General features: G+C 40.6%; 1 protein-coding gene across 1 annotated transcript; it reads left to right on the top strand.

Annotated features, from left to right (window-relative positions):
- On the top strand, positions 22,238-22,918 carry LOC107615556. Its single transcript, XM_016317610.1, has one exon. It carries the CDS (start codon positions 22,238-22,240, stop codon positions 22,916-22,918), a length of 681 nt encoding a protein of 226 aa, XP_016173096.1.

Here is a 24,378-nt window from a genome sequence, read left to right as displayed (position 1 = left end):
GAAGGAGTTTTAAAATCATGCAAATTGTATGAATAGGTGTGCAAAGACTTGACAAAAACCACTCAAATAAGCACAAGATGAACCATAAAATAGTGGTTTATCAATCTCCTCACACTTAAACATTAGCATGTCCTCATGCTAAGCTCAAGGAGATAAAAGAATGAATGGGGGAAGTAAGACTCATGAGATGCAACCTATGTATGCGAATGCAACTATATGCTAATATGTTTCCATCTCCTTGGTTAAAAATAAACAAGTTCTTCAAGACAAAAATAAATCAGATTTCACTAATTCAAACCACATAATAAAATACAAGTAAACTTGTAAGAAGACAACTCATGAAAGCAGGGAACATAGAATCAAGCATTAAACCCTCACTGGTAGTGTATATGCACTCTAATTGCTTAGGTGTATAGGGTTAATCACTCTACTCTTCCCTAGTCATGATTTCTAAAATATTGTTCTTCATCTAACCAATCAACAAATATTTAGTATACCAATGCAAACATCATGAGGTCTTTTCAAGGTTCTAATGGGGCTAAGGTACAGGTGATGATATATGTATGGCCAAGTGATCTATAATATGAATCTTCGACTAACCTAAGCTCTCACCGAACACACACAGACACTCTATGTAATTCTAAATTCTTGCCTAGCTACCCAAAATTCCCACTTTTGTATATTTCACATACTCATATACCGAATTTTCTTTAATTTCACCACATATGCATTGATCTTTTATTAAACTTAGCATTGGGATAATTTTTTCCCCTTAATTATTTATTTATTTGTATTGTAATATTTATTTATTTATTTATTTATTTATTATGTTTTTTTATTTAAGTTTTTTTTTGAAACTTGAAAGCAAATATAACATATCAATGCATATGGTTTTTCTGGTCTTATATGAGTAGGCACCCAAATTTCCAATATTCAAATAAATTAGAAATGTAACACTTTTTCATTAACCCAGGTTCCCATAATTCCACACACTTAATTGATACACAATCTCTACTTTAAGCTAACCAAAGATTCAATTAGGGTTATTAATTATTTTTCAGTGTAAGGCTAGTGATGTGGTAAAATATAGAACAAAGGGGGATTAAAAGGCTCAAAGTGGCAAATAAAGGTAATTGAAATGGTAGGCTATTTGGGATAAGTGAGCTAATAACAAATGATGGCCTCAATCATATGTATGCATGCAGTTACACTAAACAATGGACATATAGAATAGAACAAACTGTAGATTACAATCATAGAGAAAAAACACACAAGAATAAAATATTATGGTTAAATAATGTAACCATGTAAGTAAGCTCAAATCTCGCAGGTTGTGTGTTCTTAGCTATAATTCATGTTCCAAATTAAAATCTTCAAACAAGTTTAACACAAATTTTTCAATTTAAATTAGTGAAATGCTATAAAAAGGGCCTTGAAAAGTAACTCATTACTTCAACCAAGCAGAACATTCATTCAAACAATTATTATCATGCAATCTATCCTATCTAACAAAAGAAAAAGTCAAATGTTGGTGTTAAGAGAGAGAGAAGTTACCTCCGGAAGTCTAGGACTAACCTCCCCACACTTAAGGCTTGGCACGGTCCTCCGTGCCATCAGTAAGGAACAAGGTAGGGTTAGAAGCATCGCCTCCACTCTCTGGTTCGCCATGGCTCCCTGTGCTACTGGATGAAGGGGAGTCTGGGGTGTCCTTCTGTTCTGGAGGCGGGTGAGTACCAAGTATGAGTTCCTTCAGGTAGTTGTATCGACGCTTGTTACGGCGCTCCATTTGCTCCATCCACCGGTCGAACCTCTCAAGGATCTGAAGGAACATCTGATGGGTGGATGGTGCTTGTGATGTGGATGAGAGTAGAGTAGAAGAAGGAGGAGTATCCAAAGATGGGCCTGCAGGCCGGCTTGCAGAAGGATTTGGTGGCCTGATGTACTTCCCATGTGGGACATACTGGTTGGCTCTAGGGATCATAACCTTCGTGTCTCCTGCATAATAGGACACACCTACTACAGAGACTAAATCTGAAACCAAAGCGGGAAAAGGCAGGTTACCCGCAATCTGTACATGTCCCATTGCTTGCTGGATGCGTCGGGGCAGGTTGAGGGGTTGCTCTGCCAAGATGCACCAGATGAGGACAGCCATGTTCGCTGTGAAGGTGGACTCGTGAGTGTTCAGAAAGATATAGTGGGAATAATCTGTGCCCACACGCGAGCCTCCAAGGTAAGTGACTGGGCTGATATGCTCTTGGGTTTTGATCGATGCGGCCCATAGATCCAGGTACTGCCAGGTTGGGCTATAACTCCAAGGACGCTATCCCAGTCGAACTGATACATCTGGCGCTTAAGAGAGGCTTCTTGATATGCATCCAATCCCTCTGCGCTAGGTGGTAGATCCAGTCCTCGCTGTATGGCTCTCTCGGAGACAGGGACTTGGTGCTGACGAACATAGACAGTCTGCAGGGTAGGCGAGTAGAAGTTGGAGTAGAATTTAACTACCCATGATAAGTTGGCCTCTCGCGGCTGCCTCCTCAAAAATTCCCACTGTCTCCTCTTGATTCGGGCCTCCATAAAATCAACAAAGTGTGTTGGAATAAATTTATAGATGCTCATTGTTGTAGTTCCTCTCGGCTAGGATGGGGAACATCTGTTCGCAGTAGCGGTTAGTGAACCGTGTGGAGTCTCGTGCGGGAAAAGCTTTCTCTGATTCATGAACTTTAATGATCCTCTTTACCCGCTTTGTTGGCGGCTTAACACTGGTAGATGGTGGTGCCTTTGCTGGAGCTCTCTTGGTTCCTCTCCTTGCTGGTGTCTTGTCAGTGGCTTTCTCTTTTCCTTTCTTGGTACTCATGCCTAAGGAAGAAAGAAAGACTGTAAAAGATATATAAATAACTAAAAACTGGAGGGAGAAAATTCCAAGTGATAATGAATGCCAAAGAAAAAATAGGGGATTAAATACATGGTAGCTACAACATGTAGGTAAGACAGCAATTAAGATCAAGAAGGCAATTCATAATAATTAGATGCAAGAGTGTTTATGGCATGCAGAAACAGGCATGAGAAGCATAGCTCAAGCATCAAGTATTAAATGTGCCAAATTAAAGAGCACTTGTAATGATGGCAATTGTGAAGGATAATCCCAGTTACATTTGGATTACAAATGTTGTGAAAAAGAGGCATTCAAGTAAAAGAGTAAAAGAAAGTATAATTCAAAAAGCCATAAGAGCTTTTTCACAAACACTTGGTATGCAAGTTAATATATGAATGAAAATAATGTATCCAAATGTATATGAGAGCCAAATGTAAATGTCAATTGTCACATCACTCCTCATGATATTCAGAAGCTCAAGTATAATAAGGTACTACCCAAATAAAACTCCAATACCGACATGAAAAATTCATGAAAAAGAAACCATAAATACTAAGCATAAAAGAAAGATTTAGAAGAAAGAAAAATAGATAAATGCAATAAGTAAAAGAAGAATGAAAGAGTAGAGGAGAAAAGAAAAGAACCTATTGTAGAAGATGAAAAAGGGAGGAAGAAAGTGATAGATAGTAATAAGGAATAAAGAAGAAAGAAGGAAGAAGAAAGAAGAAAGAATTATGATGGAAAGATAATTAGGATTGGGGACGGGAATATTGGAAATCAGGCGGCGGACTGGTTTAATTGTGCGTCGCATGCAACGCGTATGCGTATGGCACGTGTACGCACGAGTCGCACAAGTTTTAAACGACGTGTACACGTCCGGGACGCGTACGCGTGATAGTGGCTTGGGCCAAACGCACGAAGGCATCCTAGCGCACGCACAACTCTCGGGTTGGTACGCATGAGGGCCAACATTGCACACGACGCGTGTGCGTCAGGCACGCGCACGCGTGAACGGCCATTTTGTGAAAATGACGGGCACGCGTCAGGGACGCGTACACGTGATGGGGTTTGTGTTACTAGCACAGTTCCAGCCCCAAACCAGCACAACTCTCGGGTCAAACACTCATTTACGCCGATTTCCAGGATCACGCGTACGCGTCAGGAACGCTTAGTCTGGCGAAAACGCCAGTGACGCACACGCGTGAGGTTTGCGGATGCGTGGGCTTGCTTGTGCGCACGGCACGCTTCTAGCACCACTCTGACCCAACTCTCAGGTCAATTCTTTGGTGGTGCGAACTCACACATGACGCGCACGCGTCAGGGATGCTTGTGCATCGCACCCCCCTTTTTTTATATACATATATATGCAGAATGCAGAATGCAGATGATTATGTAGAAATTATGAATGAATACTATGAAAAACAATACAAGATAAAACTAGGACTGAAAAGGGACGATCATACCATGGTGGGTTGTCTCCCACCTAGCACTTTGCTTTTACGTCCTTAAGTTGGATGGTGCATAAGCTTAGTCTGCTTCTGTTAGTGGATCTCCAGCTCCTTGTTGTGCTTTATCCTCTCACCATGATACAGCTTTAAGCGATGTCCATTGACCTTGACGAATTTAGAGCTTGAAGGATGACTCAGGTGGAAGACTCCGTATGGCTCTGCCTTCTCTACCCTATAGGGGCCTTCCCATCTTGAACGCAGCTTGCCTGGCATGAGCCTAAATCTTGAGTTATAAAGGAGAAGTAACTCCCCAAGTCTGAACTCTCTTCTCTTGATATGCCTGTCATGCACAGCCTTCACCTTTTCTTTGTATAGTCTGGAGTTGTCATATGCTTCAAGTCGAAGGGTCTCCAGTTCTGCTAGTTGCAGCTTCCTTTCAGCACCAGCCTTCTCAAATCCCATGTTGCATTCTCTTACGACCCAGAAAGCCTTGTGTTCCACCTCCACTGGGAGGTGACAAGCCTTCCCGTATACTAGGCGGAAGGGACTCATTCCTATGGGTGTCTTGTATGCTGTCCGATAAGCCCAGAGTGCATCTACAAGTCTGGTGCTCCAGTCCTTCCTGTGAGGCTAGACAATCTTCTCCAGGATGCACTTTATCTCTCTGTTAGACACCTCTGCTTTCCCATTGGTCTGAGGATGATAAGCTATTGCGACCTTGTGCACAATGCCATGTTTCTTCAGTACACTTGTTAATCTCCTGTTACAAAAATGAGTGCCTTGATCACTCACGATTGCTCGTGGTGATCCAAAGCGACATATAATATGGTTTCTAATAAAGGAGACAACAATGTTAGCATCATCAGTACGGGTAGGAATTGCTTCCACCCATTTAGAAACATAATCTACAGCTAACAATATATATAAGAAACTACTAGAGTTTGGAAATGGACCCATGAAGTCAATGCCCTAAACATAAAAAATTTCACAGAACAACATAAGTTGTTGGGGGCATCTCATCCCTCTTGGATATATTTCCAAACCTTTGGCATAGGGAACAAGATTTACAGAAGGCAGTAGCATCCTTAAAAAGTGTGGGCCAGCAGAATCCACAGTCTAAAATTTTTCTAGCTGTTCTTTAAGGGCCAAAATGTCCACCACTTTCAGAAGAGTTGTAGGTCTCTAAAATTGACTGGAATTCTGATTGAGGCATGCACCTTCTAATTATCTAGTCAGCACCATACCTCCATAAATATGGGTCATCCCATATATAATATTTGGACTTACTTTTTAGCTTGTCCTTCTGGTGCTTAGTAAAATTAGGAAGGAAGGTATGACTGACTAGATAATTAGCTATAGGAGCATACCAAGGAACTACTTCAGATATTGCATGCAAGATATCAAAGGAAAAAGCATCATTGATAGGAGTGGAGTCACCCTTGATGTGCTCTAGGCGACTAAGGTGGTCCGCCACTAAATTCTGGGAACCACTCCTATCTTTGATTTCTAAATCAAATTCTTGCAGCAACAATATCCAACATATTAGCCTTGGTTTGGACTCTTTTTTTGCTGACAAATATTTTAGAGCTGCATGGTCTGAGTATACTACCACCTTAGTTCCAAGTAAGTAGGCTCGGAATTTATCCAGAGCAAAAACAATAGCCAGAAGCTCTTTTTCAGTGGTAGTATAGTTAGACTGAGTAGCGTCTAAGGTCTTAGAAGCATAAGCGATTTTAAAAGGGTCCTTACCTTTGTGCTGAGCCAGCGTCGCTCCCACTGCATGGTTGGAGGCATCACACATATTCTCAAAAGGCTGGCTCCAGTCTGGTCCTCGCACAATCAGAGCTTGAGTCAAGGCAATCTTCAGCTTATCAAACGCTTCCATGCAGTCCTTACTCAGCTCGAACTCAACATCCTTCTGTAGTAGTCTAGATAAAGGCAATGCTACCTTACTGAAGTCCTTGATAAATCTCTGGTTGAAACCTACATGACCAAGGAACGAACGGACTTCCCTCACAGAGGAGGGGTAAGGTAAACTAGAAATCACATCTACCTTTGCTGGATCCACAGAAATACCAGTATTAGAAACAACATGTCCTAGCACAATACCTTGTTTTACCATAAAATAACATTTTTCAAAATTTAATAAAAAGTTTGAACTAAAACACCTGTCTAATACTCTAGCTAAACTATCTAAGCAAAGGTTAAATGAATCACCATACACACTAAAGTCATCCATGAAAACTTCCATACAGCTCTCAATAAGATCTGAGAAAATACTCATCATGCATCTTTAGAAAGTAGCCGGTGCATTACATAAGCCAAAAGGCATCCTCTTGTATGCATACGTTCCAAAGGGGCATGTAAAAGTAGTCTTCTCCTAATCTTCAGGAGCTATATGAATTTGAAAATAGTCAGTGTAACCATCTAAAAAGCAGTAGTGTGATTTACCTGACAAGCGATCAAGCATCTGATCAATGAATGGCAGGGGGTAGTGATCCTTGCGAGTATCCTGATTGAGACGCCTGTAATCAATGCACACCCTCCAGGAATTCTGCACTCTAGTTGTCAGGAGCTCTCCATGCTCATTCTTCACTGTTGTGACTCCAGACTTCTTGGGCACCACTTGTACTGGGCTTACTTATTCACTATCTGAGATAGGGCAGATAATGTTAGTTTCAAGCAACCTGGTCACTTCCTTCTTGACAACTTCTAAGATGGTGGGATTCAGCCGCCTCTGAGGTCGACGGACAGGCCTTGCTCCCTTTTCTAAAAATATCTAATGCTCACAAACTTGAGGGCTGATACCTACTATATCCACTAAGCTCCACCCAATTACTTTCTTGTGTCTTCTCAGCACACCAAGCAGCTGCTCCTCCTATTGGGAAGTGAGTTCCCTTGCAATGATTACTAGGAGCTTCTGATTTTCCTCAAGGTAAACATACTTGAGGTGGGGTGGAAGGGGCTTCAACTCCATTTTCTGCTCATGGCTAGCTATTTGATCATCTGGAGCTAGTGATGGTGGCAAGGTGTCTTCGTCTTGTTCAGAGGGCTTCCCCACACTTGCACCTTGCTCCATATGCATCTATTCTACTTTTTCTTGGTGTGCTGCAGCTACAGTCTCATCAATTATGTCGCACTGGAAGATGGAATGATCTTCTGGAGGGTGCTTCACAGCTTCATCCAGGTTGAAGCTCACTGCTCTGCCATCTATCTCAAAGAAATAAGTTCCTGAGAATGCATCCAACTTGAACTTTGAAGTCTTCAGAAATGGTCTTCCAAGCAGGATGGATGATGGTCTTCCTGAGTCATTAGGGGGCATCTCCAAAATATAGAAATCAATAGGGAATGTTAGCCCCTTAATGCTCACCAGAACGTCCTCAGCAATTCCTACCATCGAGATTATACTTTTATCTGCCAAAACAAAACGTGTTGCTGACCGTTTTAAGGGAGGGAGCCTCAAGGCATCATATACAGATCATGGCATAATACTCACACATGCGCCTAAATCACACATGCAGTTTGAAAATTTTACACCCTCTATAGTAATAGTAACCATGAATGTACCTAGATCACTACATTTTTCCGGTATATCACCCATTAGAGCAGAAATAGAGCTACTCAGAGGAATAGTTTCTAAATCCTGTATTTTATCTTTATTCATGCATAAATCTTTTAGAAACTTAGCATACTTAGGTACCTGGCAAATGGCATCAAAAAGGGGAATGGTTACCTCAACCTTTTTGAAGATCTCTGCCATCTTGGGGTCAAGCTCCATCTGCTTCCTGGGTTTCCTAGCAAGGTCTGGAAATGGAATGGGAATGGCTTATCTTGTAACTTCATCTTCCTTTAGTGCTCTATTCCCTGGTTGAGCTGCTTCTTCTTCTACCATGTCTTGTGCTTCCTCCGCTTCTTCAATATCCTCTACCTCAACAATGTCTTCAACTTGAATGTCTTCCTTTGAGCTTGGCTCCTCATGACTCCTCTCTTGTAGTGTGGTTCCGGACCTTAAGGTGATGGCATTGATTCCACCCTTGGGGTTGGATAAAGGTTGAGAAGGAATTGCACTAGAGCTTTAAGGTTGATTGTTGGGGGCAGATAATGATTCCATCCGAGAGACGAGCACTTGTAGGGTAGCGTTCAGACCATTTATTGTAGAAGTAAGTGTATTCGGAATGTCCTGTTGTCCTTGCGCAAGAGAGCGAAGCATCTCGTCATTAGAAGAAGAAGGGGGGTAAGTGATTTGAGGGGCCTGCTGTTGGTTTTTCTGAGGTGCTTGGGACTGCCTTTGGTGAGGTACTCTATAAGGCTGGTTTTGGTTTTGCTGCTGATAAAGAGGATTCTGCTATCTGTTGTTGTTGTTCCACCTCTGATTTCCACTGTTGTCTCTGCCTCTTCGGTTGTAGTTGTCCCTCCATCCCTGGTTGGAATTGTCTCTCCAGCCTTGGTTAGAGTTATCTTGCCAACCTTGATTGTAGTTCCCACCTTGGTTATAATTGCCGCCTTGTTGATAGTATCCTTGATTCGGGCGGTCATAGAAATTATAAGTAGCTGCCAAGGTGTTGTCTTCTTGTTGGAGCTGTGGACACTCATCAGTGTAATGAGTATAGCAGGCACATATTCCGTACACTCTCTGAGGAACCAACTGTTGACATTGTTGTTGTGGGGAAAGTTGAGGTTGTTGTTGATTTAGCTGTAGCTGCTTCAGTATGTTGGTCATCTCTCCCAGAGTTTGTGTGAGAGCAGCAGTCTCACTACTAGAGGAAACCTCCGCAATAGCCTTGGGATGGTTGTTCCTGTGCTTGACATTCCGGGTAGACTCAGCTAGATCGGTGATCAGTTGCCAAACTTCTGTTGCCGTCTTGTACTTCTTCAGAGAGCCATTACTTGCAGCATCTAGTGTGGTCTTGTCTTGAGGCTTCATGCCTTGTGTGAAATAGCTAATCAGCACTAACTGGTCAATTTTGTGGTGGGACATGAGTCTAGGAGATTCCTGAAGCGTTCCCAATACTCATAAAGGGTCTCTAATTCACGTTGGATAATGCAGGAAATTTCTTTCCTCAGTTCGTCTGTAACTTCAGCTGGAAAGTACTTTTCAAGGAATTCCCTTCTGAGCAAATCCCAACTAGTAACGACTTCTTTAGGTTGAGTATAGAACCACTCCCTTGCCTTTCCCTCAAGAGAAAATGGGAAGGCATATAGCCAAATAGTAGTCTCATCTGCACCATGACGCCTAGTAGTTGAGCAGACTGTCTAAAAATCTCTAAGGTGCTTGATAGGCTCTTGAACAGGTAAGCCATGAAACTTGGGCAGCAAGTTGATTAACGAAGTCTTCAGTTCAAAATTTGCAACCAGATTTGGGTGACGCGCTTGATACGGTTGCAGTATAAAGTCTGGAGCTCCTGCCTCTTGGAGAGTAATCCTTCTGGGCTCCGCCATATTACCTGCACGTAAATCAATAGAATTAGTAGAAGAGGAGCTTGTTTCTTCCTCAGATGGCGCTTCAGATTCTTCTTCAGAAGAGACTGGTGAATTGGTAGTAACCACCTCACCACCCTCAGAGGCTAACCTACACTGAGCTCGCCTAATACGTGAAATAGTTCTTTCAATTTCAGGATCAAACGCGGCTAAGCTCGGATCAGGCAGTGAACGGGTCATTCAATGAAAGAAACATACAGCTCATGGTAATAGAATGAAATAAAATATACAAAAATAAAAAATATGTACACCAACCAATAATTTAGCATACTATTGCAACTCTCCGACAACGGCGCTAAAAATTGAATAGGTGAAAAATTGCCGATTAAGAAATTATAATAAGAACAGCGTTGCAAGTACAGTTCTTAACCGACGAAAATCCCGCTTATCAATTTAAAAGGGTTGTCACAAATTTAGAATAAAAATACTGGGAATAGAAATCCCAGGTCATCTCCCAACGAGTTGACAAAAGAGTGCTATTTTATTAGTCAGGAATTTTCTGAGAAATTTTAGAGTTGGAGAACGGGAAATTAAAATAACTATTAATTAAAGCAATGAGAATTAACGAGAGAATTTATATAATTAAAATAAAAGCCTTGACCGGGAGAAGATTAATCGGAAGTTCTATCCTTGTTGGATTCTCCCAAGTGTAATGGTAATAGGTTGTTGTCTCTACTTAGTTATCCCTTACCGAATAAAAGAAAGTCAAGTAACTGAACCAACTCCACTTCACAAGTCCTAATCCTCTCCTATGGAAGGATTAGCATTCGTGACTAGAGAGCCAGCCAACAACTTCCAGTTCCCAATTACACTTGAGTTTTCCAACTGAAGTGTCTCTTTTTAATCAACTCCCAAGTAAAGTTGGGAGTCTACTCCATTGACATAAATATAACTTTCATAAACGATAAAAGGGAAAGAAGAGAAGACATGATAAAATAAATAAAATAATAACTAAAAATAAATTAAATATAAAAATAGTTCTTTGCATTAATAAATCCCAAAATCATAAACATACGTATCTGAACAGGGTTAATGGGCGATTAAAATGAGTAAAGGAATAAGGAAACAAACTAGAATAATGGCAACTTCAACGGAGGTAGTAACTCTTCTCAATATCCAAATCAAAAGCATGAACTCTAAAACTATGAATGTGAAGAAACCTAGAGGAAGTAGTATATTCTCCCTAAGATTCAAAACTAAAGCTAAAAACTATGCGAATGAGAATGTGTCTTGAGTCTCTTCTTGTCCCCTGGCTCTAGTTTGTGTTTCTGGGCCGAAAACTAGGTCCAAACTCAGCCCAAAATCGCCCCCCTGTGTCTTCTACATTTTCTGCACGTGGCGCATGTCACGCGTACGCGTCAGTCACACGTACGCGTCGATGGTCTTCTTCGCGTGTCACGTGTACGCGTCAGGTACGTGCACGTGTCGCTATGAAGATCTTCAAATCACGCGCACGCGTGAGCCATGTGTGCACGTCGCTCCTCGCTGGTTGTCTCTTTTATTTCTTGTGCTCCTTCTATTTTCGCAAGCTTCCTCTCCATCCTCTAAGCCATTCTTGCCCTATGAAGCCTGAAAACACTTAACGCACAGATCACGGCATCGAATGGTATAAAGGGGGATTAAAATACACAATTTAAAGACTTAGGAGGCAAGTTTTTAACCATAGAATAGACTTAGGAAGGAGTTGTAAAATCATGCAAATTGTATGAATAAGTGTACAAATACTTGATAAAAACCACTCAAATAAGCACAAGATGAACCATAAAATAGTGCTTTATCAGTGCCACACCTTTGAGTACGCCTAGTGGCACACTGGCTTTACTTAATTGGCATAGAGTGCCAAAGTACAAGCCCGATGGCATGCCACCTTTACTTTTAGTTCTTCCATTCTCGATACTTGGCATGCCATACTCACTAGCACACCCTTGACATGCACTCTATCTTGAGTTGGCATGCCATGCCATCGAGCATGCCTAGTGGCACTTCACGTTACATGTCCTAGACACACCTTTGTTGGAGAAGTTTGGTGATGATTATAGATTTCTGGCTCAGCGTTCCATGCCCTTGGCATGCCCATGGACACACCAGTGTTGGGGACTTGTGATAAGTGAATATCTTATATCCTTTTTAGCACCATTTTCATAGTGTTTTTAGTTATATTTTATTAATTTTTCGTATATTTTATTGCAAAATTCATCTTTTGTATGCTATTTTGAGTTTTTAGATTTTTTCTATGATTTTAGGCAAATTTCGGGCAAGTTTGGCAGAATCTTGATCAGGGACGAAGAAAGGATAGCAGATGCTGTCAATCCTGACCTCTGTGAATTCCAAAAAACATATCTTGAGCTACAGAGGTTTAATTGGCACGGTCTCAACTGCCTTGAAAAGCTAACTTTCAGAGCATTCCAGTAATATATGATAACCTATAATTCTCTTCCAGAATCATGCTCAAGAAAGACCAACCTCCAGTGTTGAACGCCCAAAACTGGCGTTCGACGACAGCTAGGGAGCAGAGGGCAGCGAGTTCACCCCCTAATAGGCATTCAACGCCCATCCTCTAAGTTGAACGCCAGGCTTGGACAAAGCACAAAACAAAAGTGGGCCCAAAGTGGATTTTAGCACTCCTTACCTTATCCAGTCTTATTTTTATACTTTTTTATTTAAATTTAATATCTTTTAGGGTTAGTATTTACTATTTAAAGAGGAGATCACTTAGGTTACAAAAACCATCAGACAGATCCTCTTTGTGTTTTTGTAAAGTTATGAGCAACTAAACTTCCTAGGTTAAGGTTCGGAGCTCTGCTTTTTCCCATTGATTAATATTATTACTTTCTCTATTTTAATATATCTTTGATTCTATTCTATGATGTATTGTCATTCTTCATCTTAATGAATCTGGGGTAGAATGGAAGTATGACCCTTTATTCTACATGAGTTCTTGTGAGTCCCTGACCGGATAGTATTGAGCTATAGCTTGAGAATACATCACCTAAACTGCAAATTGCTTGGGCTAATTAGATATGTGACATAAAATCCAGTTATCTTTGGGTGATTGAGGTTTCTGTGGTGCTAAAGCCAGAATACTGAGCTTCATTCTCCGATCCAAGAGATCTGACCTTGTCTGTGGCATTTTAAGTAGGATCAAGGAAAATTGAATTGTGTGAGCTTCATCCTCATTCAGATTAAATGACTACTGAACCTGGCGTTTGATGTAGATTAGATGAGATTAATTGACCATTGATCCTGGCGTTAATCACTTACAGCTTTGCCATAGAATGAATCATCCATTGTTAATATAAGTCAGTAAGAAGTACTAATTCAGAAAGATAAGTATCTCTGAGGCCTTAACTGTTTTTCCATTATTGTTTCTACACTGATTCTTTACTATTTTCTTTACTTTCTTGTCTTATGCGCCTACAACAACAACTCTCTTTTCTATTTGCCTGACTAAGCCCAGCAGGATAACTATTGCTTGCTCAATACAACAATCCTCGTGGGATCGACCCTCTCTCACCTAAGGTTTTACTTGGACGACCCGGTGCACTTGCCGTTGAAGTTGTACGAGTTCAAATTTTGTGCACCAAGTTTTTAGTGCCGTTGCCGAAGATCGTTCGTGATTGACAACTACCAGTTGTCTTGTGCTTAGATCAGGTACTTTTTAATAGTTTTTCTATTAACTGTGTTTCTTGTTAAGTTTTTAAACCTTCTTTGTTTCTTTCCTTAAAATTTAAAAAAAAAAAAATTCGTCTTAGTCATCTTTCATTTTTCTTTTGAATTTTGTGTCAAAGTTTTTAAGTTTGGTGTTTCTTGGTAGTCTTGGTCAATTATTTTTATTTTTGTTGATTTTTGAAAATTCTTCTTGATTATTTTCTTGAATTTTTTATTTCAATATTGTTTTACCTTTTCTTTCTTTCTTTTTGTTCAAATTTTTTTGGTGTTTTCTCTTGTTTAATTTCAAAATTTTTAAACTTTGGTGTCTTCTGGTGTTTTTCTCTCTATGTTTTTTCTAAATTATTGTAATTTAATTTCAAAAATTTTTTAAGTTTGGTGTTCTTTAGTGTTTTCTTTTCTTTTTTGAATTTCAAAAAAAAAACTTCCTTTTAAAATCTTTGAAAATTTTGCATCTTTTTCTTATCTTGGTCTAAGTTTTCATATCTTGTTATCTTTCTTTATCTTGTGATCTTTTTCTTTAATTTTAAAAATCTCTTAATATCCTATGATATCTTTATTTTAAAATTCAAATTTTAAAAGTTTATTCTTTTGTTAGTTTTTTCTTCTTTCAAATTTGAATTTCAAAATCTCCCTTTGACTTTCTCTTTTTAATTTTCAAAAATTTTCAAAATGAAATCTTCTATCTTTAATTTCAAATTTTGTTAGTTAATTGTTATCTTATCTTTTCGTAATCCCTCTTTTTTTTAATTTTCTTTATTTCGAAAAACCTTTTACTTCTTTCTTTTTCTTTTATTTTTGAATTTTAAAAAAAAAAACCTCGCTTCGTTGTTCCCAATTCTTTATTCTATCACAGCTAATATATTCATTATAGTTCTCATAGGGAGTCCTCTATATTCTAACATAGAGACTCCCATCTTTCTTTCTTATTTTGTTTCTTCTTGTTTATGAGCAGAAACAGGGATATAGAAGCCCTTCTTGATCCCGATCCTGAACCTGAGAGATTCTTAAGGAGGCGTTTACAACAAGCCCAAGCTAGCAGAGCCAGCGGGAATCTCAAGGAAGCTCTTGAGTAAGAAGCTGAAGATACAACAATGGCAGCCAATCCAAACGCTGAAGGAGACACAAGGAAGGTCCTTAGCTCTTATACTGCAGCCACATCCAACTTCTATGGGCGCAGCATCTACATACCTGCCATTGGTACAAACAACCTTGAGCTTAAGCCTCATCTGGTGACACTAGTGCAATAGAATTGCTAGTTTCATGGACTCCTGCAGGAGCACCCCAACAAATTCATATTTGATTTCCTGTAGATCTGTGACACTGTCAAGACTAATTGAGTGAATCCAGAGGTTTACAAGCTCATGCTCTTCCCCTTTGTTGTAAGGGACAGAGCAAAGCTGTGGCTGGATTCTCAGCCAAAGGAGAGCCTGGGCACTTGGGAGAAGGTGGTCAATGGATTTTTGACCAAATTTTTTCCACCTCAGAATCTGAGTAACCTTAGAATGGAAGTCTAGACTTTCAGACAGAAAGAGCGAGAGTCCCTCTATGAAGCTTGGGAGAGGTACAAGCAGCTGATCAAGAGATGCCCTCCAAACATGATCTCAGAGTGGAGCATGTTGGAGATCTTCTATGATGACCTCTTTGAGATGTTCAAGATGTCATTGGAGCACTCTGCTGATGGCTCACATCACATGAAGAAGACGCCTGAGAAGGCACAGGAGCTTATAGAAATGGTTGCCAACAACCAATACATGTACACTTTTGAGAGGAACCCTGTGAATAATAGGGCTGCTCAGAAGAGAAGAGTCATGGAGGTTGACACTCTGGACTCTATTTTGGCTCAGAACAAGCTCATGTCCTAATAGATCAATATGATCTCTCAGCATTTGAGTGGGGCATAGAGCTCAGCTATTTATTCTCCAAAGGTAGTGTATGAAGGGGACGCTGGTGACACTGCATGGACCACCATGGAGGTGAACTACATGGAAAGATCAACAGAGGCCTTAACAAGGCTTCAACAACAATCAGGGTGGAACGAACCAGAACAAGTTCAACAACAGACCGTTCTAACCCTCTCAGCAACAGATGGAGATGCCCACACAAAGTCTCTCTAACTTGGCTACTATAGTATCTAACCTCTCTAAGACCACTCACAGTTTAATTATAGAAACTAGGTCATCCATTCGGGACTTAGAGATACAGATAGGTCAGCTAAGCAAGAGGATACCCGAGGTCACCTGAAACACTCTTCCAAGAAATACTGAGGTAAATCCAAAGGAAGAGTGCAAGGCCCTCACCATGGGAGCAAAGGCCGAACCCAAGAAGGTGCCTAATGCTGAGGAACTAAAGGAGATCAAGGCTTAAGAGGAGATTGGGAGTGTCACCATGCATGGCCCTATGAAGAAGGAGGAGCCTGAAGAACAACCCTCTCCAGATGTACAAGAGGAGCCTAAGGATGAGCAACTTGCTCAGTTCTTGGCAGTCCTCAGGAAGCTGTAAGTCGACATCTCTTTTGCAGAGGTGTTGGAAAAGAAACCCACTATGTGGCTTGTTTGAACAATATGATCTCTGAAAAGACGGCCTTGAGGGGAGATGAGACTGTGGTGCTGACTAAAGAGTGCAGTGCCTTAGTCCAAAAGAAGCTACCTTTGAAGATGCGAGATCCCAGGAGCTTCCTTATTCCTATACTATAGGGACCATCACCTTTGAGAAGGCACTGTGCGACCTTGGCTTAAGCATCAACCTTATGCCTCTCTCTGTGATGAGGAAGCTGGAAATCCAAGAGGTGCAGCCCAGCAGGATCTCACTGGAGATGGCAAATAAGTCCCTAAATTGGGCATATGGCATGGTGGAAAATGTCCTTGTAAACGTTGAAGACCTTTACCTCCCTGCGAACTTCGTGATACTTGACACTGGGGAGGACAGGGACAACTCTATCTTCCTTGGAAGGCCCTTCCTAGCTACTGTAAAGGCCTTGATTGAAAAAAGAAGAGCTAGTCCTAAAGTTGTGGGAGGATCATATCCTGTTTAAGATGCCCAACCTTCAGTGTCTCTATGACAAAGAAGGTACTACTGTGCAGCACTTAGTGTTTCAACCTTCTCCCTCAGTACAGAGTCAACCAGAGTCCCCTGACATCAAACCTAAGTTTGGTGTTGGAAAATCACCATTAATCACTGAGGAAGGAGGTACCAAGAAGAAGTTACCCAAGGGTTGCAGGAACAAGAAGATTTTAACTGAAGACTTCTCACCTAGCATGAGAGTTGTCTTCACTAGAAGTCCAGTCATTCCATAGACAGTGAACCAAATCCTGTCTCTGGTGCACGTTGAGATGATTCATGAGAATACAGGAAGGAAGTTCACCTTGAGGGGTGAAGATCTGAGCCCCTATCAACCTCCATAAAGGAGCTGTCTGTTAAGCTAATGATGGTAAAGAAGTGCTTGTTGGGAAGCAACCCAACCATATGTATAGTATTTTTATTCCTTTCATCCATTATAATTTAATTTCATATTATTTTTTTCCATTCATTTCTATAGTTTTCCCTTGCTTTTTAATGTGTGTGATCATGTGTAGCACTTGGAACAGAAGCAGAAATACTTAGGGTTGAACACAGAACACCTTGAAGAGAGCCCCTTACTGGCATTGAACACCAGAACTGGCGCCCAGCGCCAAAAGGGGAAGGAAGCAAGGGCGTTTTAAGGAGTCTCTGGACCAATTTTTTGGTCCCCATGGGGCATTCAACGCCCAAACCTGGCGTTGAACACCCAGGGGGAAGGCAGGGTTACTCGCATTTAAAGCCTCACAAGCTATTGGTTCCCACCCAACTCCCACCTACCCTACCTATCATTCACTCCTATCCTTCTCTCTCTTACTTTTTCATCTTTGATTCCCACACCTTACTTTCCCTCTTCCCAATACACACTCATCAATACAATCACCTTCTTTTTCCACCAACCCCACCCACTTTGAATTCAAACTTTTCCCCTATTCTTTCCCTCCCATATGACCAAAAGCCAACCCTTTCCACCCTTATAAATACCTCTGTTTCTATCGTTCAATACCACACCATCACAATACTCTTCCCCTCTTCCACCGTAAACTTTATACACTTCCCTTCTTCCTTCTCCATCCCCACTTGGCCGAAGCCTCTTTAGCCTCTTCCCTTTTTCTTTTTCTTCCTTCTCCTACTATTTTTCTTTTCTTTTACTTCTATTTGCTCGAGGACGAGCAACCTTTTAAGTTTGGTATTAGAAAGCTCCGCTTTTTGCTTTCTATTCCTTATCTTCATGGCACTGAAAATCAGAGAATCCTCAAGGAAGAGAAAGGAAAAGCCCTCACTTCTGCTACCGAACCAAGGGAAACATAGAGATTCCTCACCAAAGCACATCAAGACTACTTCTATGACATGGTGAGGCATAAAAACGTGATTCTTGAGGTTCTCTTTAGGCTCAAGGAAAATGAATCTCCTGAGATCCAACAAGAAGTCTGGAGAAGAGATTAGGAAATTCTGGCCAATCCAATTTCAGCTGTTGGGACATTAATGGTGCAAGAATTTTATGCCAATGCTTGGGTCACCAAAAAGTATGACACTAGTGTGAACTCAAATCCCAAAAATTGGCACACCATGGTCAGAGAACAAATCCTAGACTTTAGCCTGGAAGGTGTGAGATTGGCACTACAATTGCCTAGGATGCAAGGCGACCCACAATCTTACACTCGAAGGGTCAACTCTGATTAACGGTTGGAGCAAGTGCTTACGGACATCTGTGTGGAAGGAGCTCAATGAAGGAGGGACGCACAAGGCAAGCTTTACCAACTGAGTAGGCTTTACCTCAAGCCTGTGGCCAGAGAATGGTTAAAGCTCATCCAACGCTCCATCATCCTCACAAGTAACCGATCTGAGGTTATAATAGAGAGGGCAGTGATGATCCACTGTATCATGCTCGGGAATGAGGTGGAGGTGCATGAGGTGATTCCTCAAGAGATCTACAAGATAGCTAAAAAGGCTTACACCCAAGCACGACTGGCATTCCCTCACCTCATTTATCACCTATGTAATACTGCAGGAGTTTGCATAGGAGGAGACACTCTAATTGAGATGGACAACCCCATCACAAAAAGGAGGATAGAGCATTTCAGAGAGCCTGCACACGGACCACAACACGAGCCTATCCAGCCACCTCCACCAGAGATCCCAAAGGTGCCTCAGGGAATGTATTTCCCTCCCCGTGACTATTGGGATCAATTGACTACATCTCTAGGGAAGGTGACTTCATCTGTAGATCAGCTCAGGATAGAGCAGCAAGATCAATCTGCCATCCTCCATCGAATGGTGGAAGATCAGAGGAGCATGAGGGAGGAGCAGCTGAGACAGGGGGCGTGATATTGAGGAGCTTAAATATTTCATTCTCCATTTCACCTATATTTTTATTTTCCTTGTACTTTATTTCATCTATTTTTTCTTTTATTGCATGATCACATTTAGGATTTAGTTCTTTTTAGTGTTATCTTCTTTTCTTTGTTTCGGTTTAAGATGTCTCATGTATCCCACAACAAGCTTAAAAAGAAAATTTTTTTGAAAAAAAAGTGGTAAACTACACAAAGTTTGGAGTATATCATAAGTTGTTTTAAATTACTTAAGATGTGGTAGCCCTACCTTTATTTTCTAAATGTATGAATCAACTGTGTATAATTGAGAATGAGATTAAGCATATTGGCTCTTGAAGAATAGTGAATTTAGAGAAGTATTATGGGTTCTCTGAAAAATAAAAAAATATTGATTCTTGAAGCAAAAAAAGCAGCAAAAAAAAAGAGAAAAAAAAAACCAAAAAGGAAAGAACATGGATCTAAGACTTTGAGCATCAATAGTTAGGAGGGTCAAAATTGGCCTAAAAAGTTCAAATGAGTTTCTATCCCTAACTATATGCTTGTGGTGTGAAGGTGTCAAGAAAATCTTGAGACTGAGCATTTAAAGTTGTGATCCAATGTAATAAAAGAGTACGCTTAAGAACTCTGAGCACTATTGTCTGGGAATTTAAGCGAAGCTAAATTCGAATCCAAAGGGTTTCTCCAGTTAAGTGCTTGTGGCGTTTATGTATTCGGTGGTAATACTTGAAAACAAAAAGCTTAGAGTCACGACTAGGCTCAAAAGGTGCAAAGCACCAAAAGAAAAAGTTGTGTTCAAGAATCAAGAAAAACTAAAAAGAAGATAATCAATAATATCATCCGGATTCTAGTTCCAAAGGGTGTCAATATGTCTGAACTTTAAAGGAGAGTGAGATGCCAAAGCTATTCAGAAATAATGTGTTAATAGCCCCATTCAGTAATTGGAACTGAACTTCAATGGCAACTCTAACCTAATGTATTTTTCTCTTCCAGTAGTCCTATCTTGTTTTTGGTTGCTTGAGGACAAGCAACGGTATAAGTTTAGTGTTGTGATAAATGAATATCTTATACCCTTTTTAGCACCATTTTCATAGTATTTTTAGTTATATTTTATTAAGTTTTAGTGCAAAATTAATCTTTTGGATTCTACTTTGAGTTTTTGTTTTTTTCATATGATTTTAGGCAAATTTCAGACAAGTTTGGCCGAATCTTGATCAAGGACGAAGAAAGGATAGAAGATGTTGTCAATTCTGACCTCTGTGCATTCCAAAGAGCATATCTTGAGCTACAAAGGTGCAATTGGTGCAGTCTCAATGGCATTTGAAAGCAAACTTCTAGAGCTTTTCAGCAATATATGATAGTCTATTCTTCTTTTCCAAAATCATGCCCAAAACTGGCGTTGAACATCCACATCTAGAGTTGAACGCCCAAGAAGGACCAGCCTCCAATGTTGAACGGCCAAAACTGGCGTTCAACGCCAGCTAGGGAGCAGAGGGCAGTGAGTACACCCCCTAATGGGCATTCAACGCCCATCCTCCAAGTTGAACGCCCGGCTTGGATGAAGCACACAACCAAAGTGTGCCCAAAGTAGATTTTAGCACTAATTAGCTTATCTAGTCTTATCTTTGTACTTTTTTTGTTTAAATTTAATATCTTTTAGGGTTAGTATTTACTATTTAAAGAGGAGATCACTTAGGTTACAGACACCATCAGATAGATCCTCTTTGTTTTTCTGTAAAGTTATGAGCAACTAAACCTCCTAGGTTAAGGTTGGGAGCTTTAATTATTCCCATGGATTAATATTATTACTTTCTCTATTTTTATATATGTATGATTCCAATCTATGATGTATTGTCATTCTTCATCTTAATAAATCTGAGGTGGAACGGAAGTATGACCCCTTACTCTACATGAGTTCTTGCGAGTCCTTGACCGGATAGTATTGAGCTACAGCTTGAGAATACATAACCTAAACTGCAAATTGCTTGGGCTAATTAGATATGTGATATAAAATCCGGTTAGCTTTGGGTGATTGAGTTTTTTTGGCACTAATGCTAGAATACTGAGCTTCATTCTCCGATCCGAAAGAGCTGACCTTGTCTGTGGTACTTTAAGTCTGATCATGGCAGATTGAATTGTGTGAGCTTCATCCTTGTGCAGATTAAATGACCACTGACCCTGGCGTTTGATGTTGATTAGAGGAGATTAATTGAACATTGACCCTAGCGTTAATCACTTACAGGTTTGCCATATAATGAATTATTTGTTGTAAATATAAGTCAGTAAGAAGTACTAATCCAGAAAGATAAGTATCTCCGAGGCCTTAACTGTTTTCCCATTATTGTTTCTACACCGATTCTTTACTATTTTCTTTACTTTCTTGTCATATGCGCCTACAATAACAACTATCTTTTCTATTTGCCTAACTAAGTCCAGTAGGATAACTATTGCTTGCTCAGTCCAACAATCCTCGTGGGATCGACCCTCACTCACCTGACGTATTACTTAGACGACCCGGTGCCTTGCCGGTGAAGTTGTACGAGTTCAAATTTTGCACACCAACATGGCGGGCCACGCCCTTGAAACACTTATGGCCACGCCTATGTTGTTTGCCTCAAAACCTCTTTTCTAGAAGATAAGCCTGGTGTGCCACGCCTGTGGACACGCCCTTATTGAAGGTTGGCGTGCCATGCCTTCTAGCGCGCCCAGTGGCACGCCCTTGTTGCTGAGCCAAAACCATCTCTCTGGAATCCACGCCTAGCGTGCCATGCCCATGGCATGCCCGTGGGTACGCCCTTGATTAGAGTGTACGTGCCATGCCTGGAGACACCCTCAGAGCACGCCAGCTTTACACTCACACTGGATGCTTCTCTGGGGTTCAAGCCCAGCGTGCCACGCCAGTTGGCACACTGTTGGCACGCCCAGCTTATTTTTCTTATTCCTATCTTCTTTACTTCTCTTTTTCTCCTGAAATTTATGCAAGATACATATTCAAAGTAGTATCCTAATAATTCATGATATATCCATCAATATCACCTTAATTCAGTCCCCATTCTTTGACAAAACTCTATGAGAAAATAGATAGATGATGCAAGTCATTATAGAGTCTGAAGGACGGACTAACTATGGTTCTAGGCATACTCTGAGTGTCTATACATGCTAAATCAGGTTATCTAACTGATGTTTGTGGCATGAATGTCCATGAGCATGCATTTGGAACTTTGAAGCTCTAAACTTGCGATATTGAGACTGATCAACTGGATATCACTTGTTTGGTGTGAACAAAAACCAGACGTCGACTTGCAAAAGCTGTCGCGGACGAGGCAAAGGTAGAATAGGCAATGAAAACCCTGAACTGACAGGGAATAACCCTGGGAAACATGGTTGCGGCTATGCAAGTAATAGCCGAGGCATTAGGGAATCAGATGAATAACGAGAATCAGAACAATGGTGAAGTGGGACCAATGATGCTTGCCTCTTTTCTGAAAGTGCACCCTCTGACCTTCAGGGGGACCACAAATCCTACTGAAGTCCATAATTGGCTACAGGCAATGGAGCGGGTTCTACAAGCTCAACAGGTTCCTGAGAAACAGTGGGTTGAGTTCGGGACCTACGAGTTACAGGTTAATGCCCAGTACTGGTGGCCGGGAACGAGGCGTATCTTTCAACCAGATCGTGCTGTGATACATTGGAAGGTGTTTCAAATGGAGTTCTACAGGAAATATTTCCCTAGCTCAGTAAAAAATGTTAAGGAGCTTGAGTTGTTGCAGTTAAAGCATCGTCAGACGACTGTCGCAGAGTACACAGATAAATTTGAAGAGTTGTGCCGGTTTTCCCAAATTTGTCAAGGTGCTCCAGAGGACTTTGCTGAATGGAAGTGTATAAAGTACGAGGGAGGACATCAAAGTGACATTCTGAGCTCCGTTGAGCCAATGGATGTTAGGGTCTTTTTCGAGCTTGTGAACAAGATCCGAGCGGCTGAAAAGTGTGTGAGAAAGGCAGTAGTAGAGAAGGGAAATCAGAGGATGCCTGAACTCAAGGGACGAATTTTACACTTTTAAGCATGGAGGCATTGTCATACAGCAGAATGAAGGCCAAAACAACTTCCGAAGGCCTAATCACAATGATAATCGAGGGAGAAGATTTGGAAAGCAGCCACAGAATGAGCTAAGTTGTCAAAGGTGCGGGAGTTATCATCCTGGAGTTCCGTTCAGAGCTAGAATCAGAATGTGTTACTTTTGTGGATGACCTAGGCACCTGGCCTAGAATTGTTCAGAAAAGAAGATGAATAAGGTTGGCAGAGTACAGCAACTAAGGAGAGTGTTCACTACTTTTACCGCAGGTGCCAAGGGATCCGAGACATTGATTAGAGGTAACTGTGAGGTGGCTGGTAAAATTTTAAATGCTTTATTTGATTTTGGAGCGACACATTCATTTTTAGCATTCGAGAAGGCTAGTGAGTTGCGATTAAAGATGGTTCTGACTTGAAAGTGCATAATGCTACTTCTGAAGCCGTTGTGACTGATAAACCACTATTTTATGGTTTATCTTATGCTCAATTGAGTGGATTTTATTAACTCTTTATCCACTTATTCATACTATTTGCATGGTTTTACTTTTTCCTTCATGATTTTGTGCTATGATTGAAAACATGCTTCTTTGGCCTTAAGTTCCCTCTGTTTAATCCTATCTTATTACCATTACATGCCTTGATATGAGTGTTAAGTGATTTCAGAGATTACAGGGCAGGAATGGCTCAGAGGATGGAAAGGAAACACGCAAAAGTGGAAGGAATACAAGAAGTTGGAGAAATTGCTAAGCTGTCCAGCCTGACCTCTTCGCACTCAAATGGCTATAACTTTAGCTTCAGAGGTCCAAATGATGCGGTTCCAATTGCGTTGGAAAGTTAACGTCTGGGGCTTTGATTTGATATATAATATACCATAGTTTCTTTGATGCTAGGCGATGCAAACGCGTGCTCCACGCAAACGCATCGCAGTGACAAAAATCAGCGTGGCAGATTTCTTCTCCAGCGATTTCTGCACGGTTTTTGACCCAGTTTTCTGCCCAGAAAACACAAATTAGAGGCTATAAAGTGGGGGAATCCATTCATTCATAATAACCAGCTCATAATACATAATTTTTAGATTTAGATGTAGTTTTTAGAGAGAGAGGTTCTCTCCTCTCTCTTAGGATTAGGATTTAGGATTTCTTTGCTTCCAGGATTGTTTCTTTTTTATCAGGTTCAATTTTCCTTTTATTTATCTTCCCAATTTAATTTATGAACTCTTCCATGTTACATATGATTTTCTTAATTAATATTATTTGAGGTATTTCAGATTTAAGATTGCTTTGCTTTATTTACATTGATGCTTTTAATTTAATTTAGATATTTTCTCCCTTTTGGCTTGGGTTAAATAATTGGTAACACTTGAGCTGTCAAATAAAGCAGTGGTTGAAATTGGGAGTTGCTCCAATAACTCTAGTCTTTCCATAGGAATTGACTAGGACCTGAGGATTA

This window comes from Arachis ipaensis, chromosome B09 (genome assembly GCF_000816755.2).
Source record: "Arachis ipaensis cultivar K30076 chromosome B09, Araip1.1, whole genome shotgun sequence".
NCBI classification, from domain to species: domain Eukaryota; kingdom Viridiplantae; phylum Streptophyta; class Magnoliopsida; order Fabales; family Fabaceae; genus Arachis; species Arachis ipaensis.
The sequence above is the reverse complement of the archived record's forward strand: the minus strand, read 5'-3'. Positions and strand labels throughout refer to the sequence as shown.

Excerpts from the sequence above, each read along its gene's own strand:
- LOC107615556 (XM_016317610.1), top strand. The coding sequence starts at position 22,238 with ATGGTTGCGGCTATGCAAGTAATAGCCGAGGCATTAGGGAATCAGATG.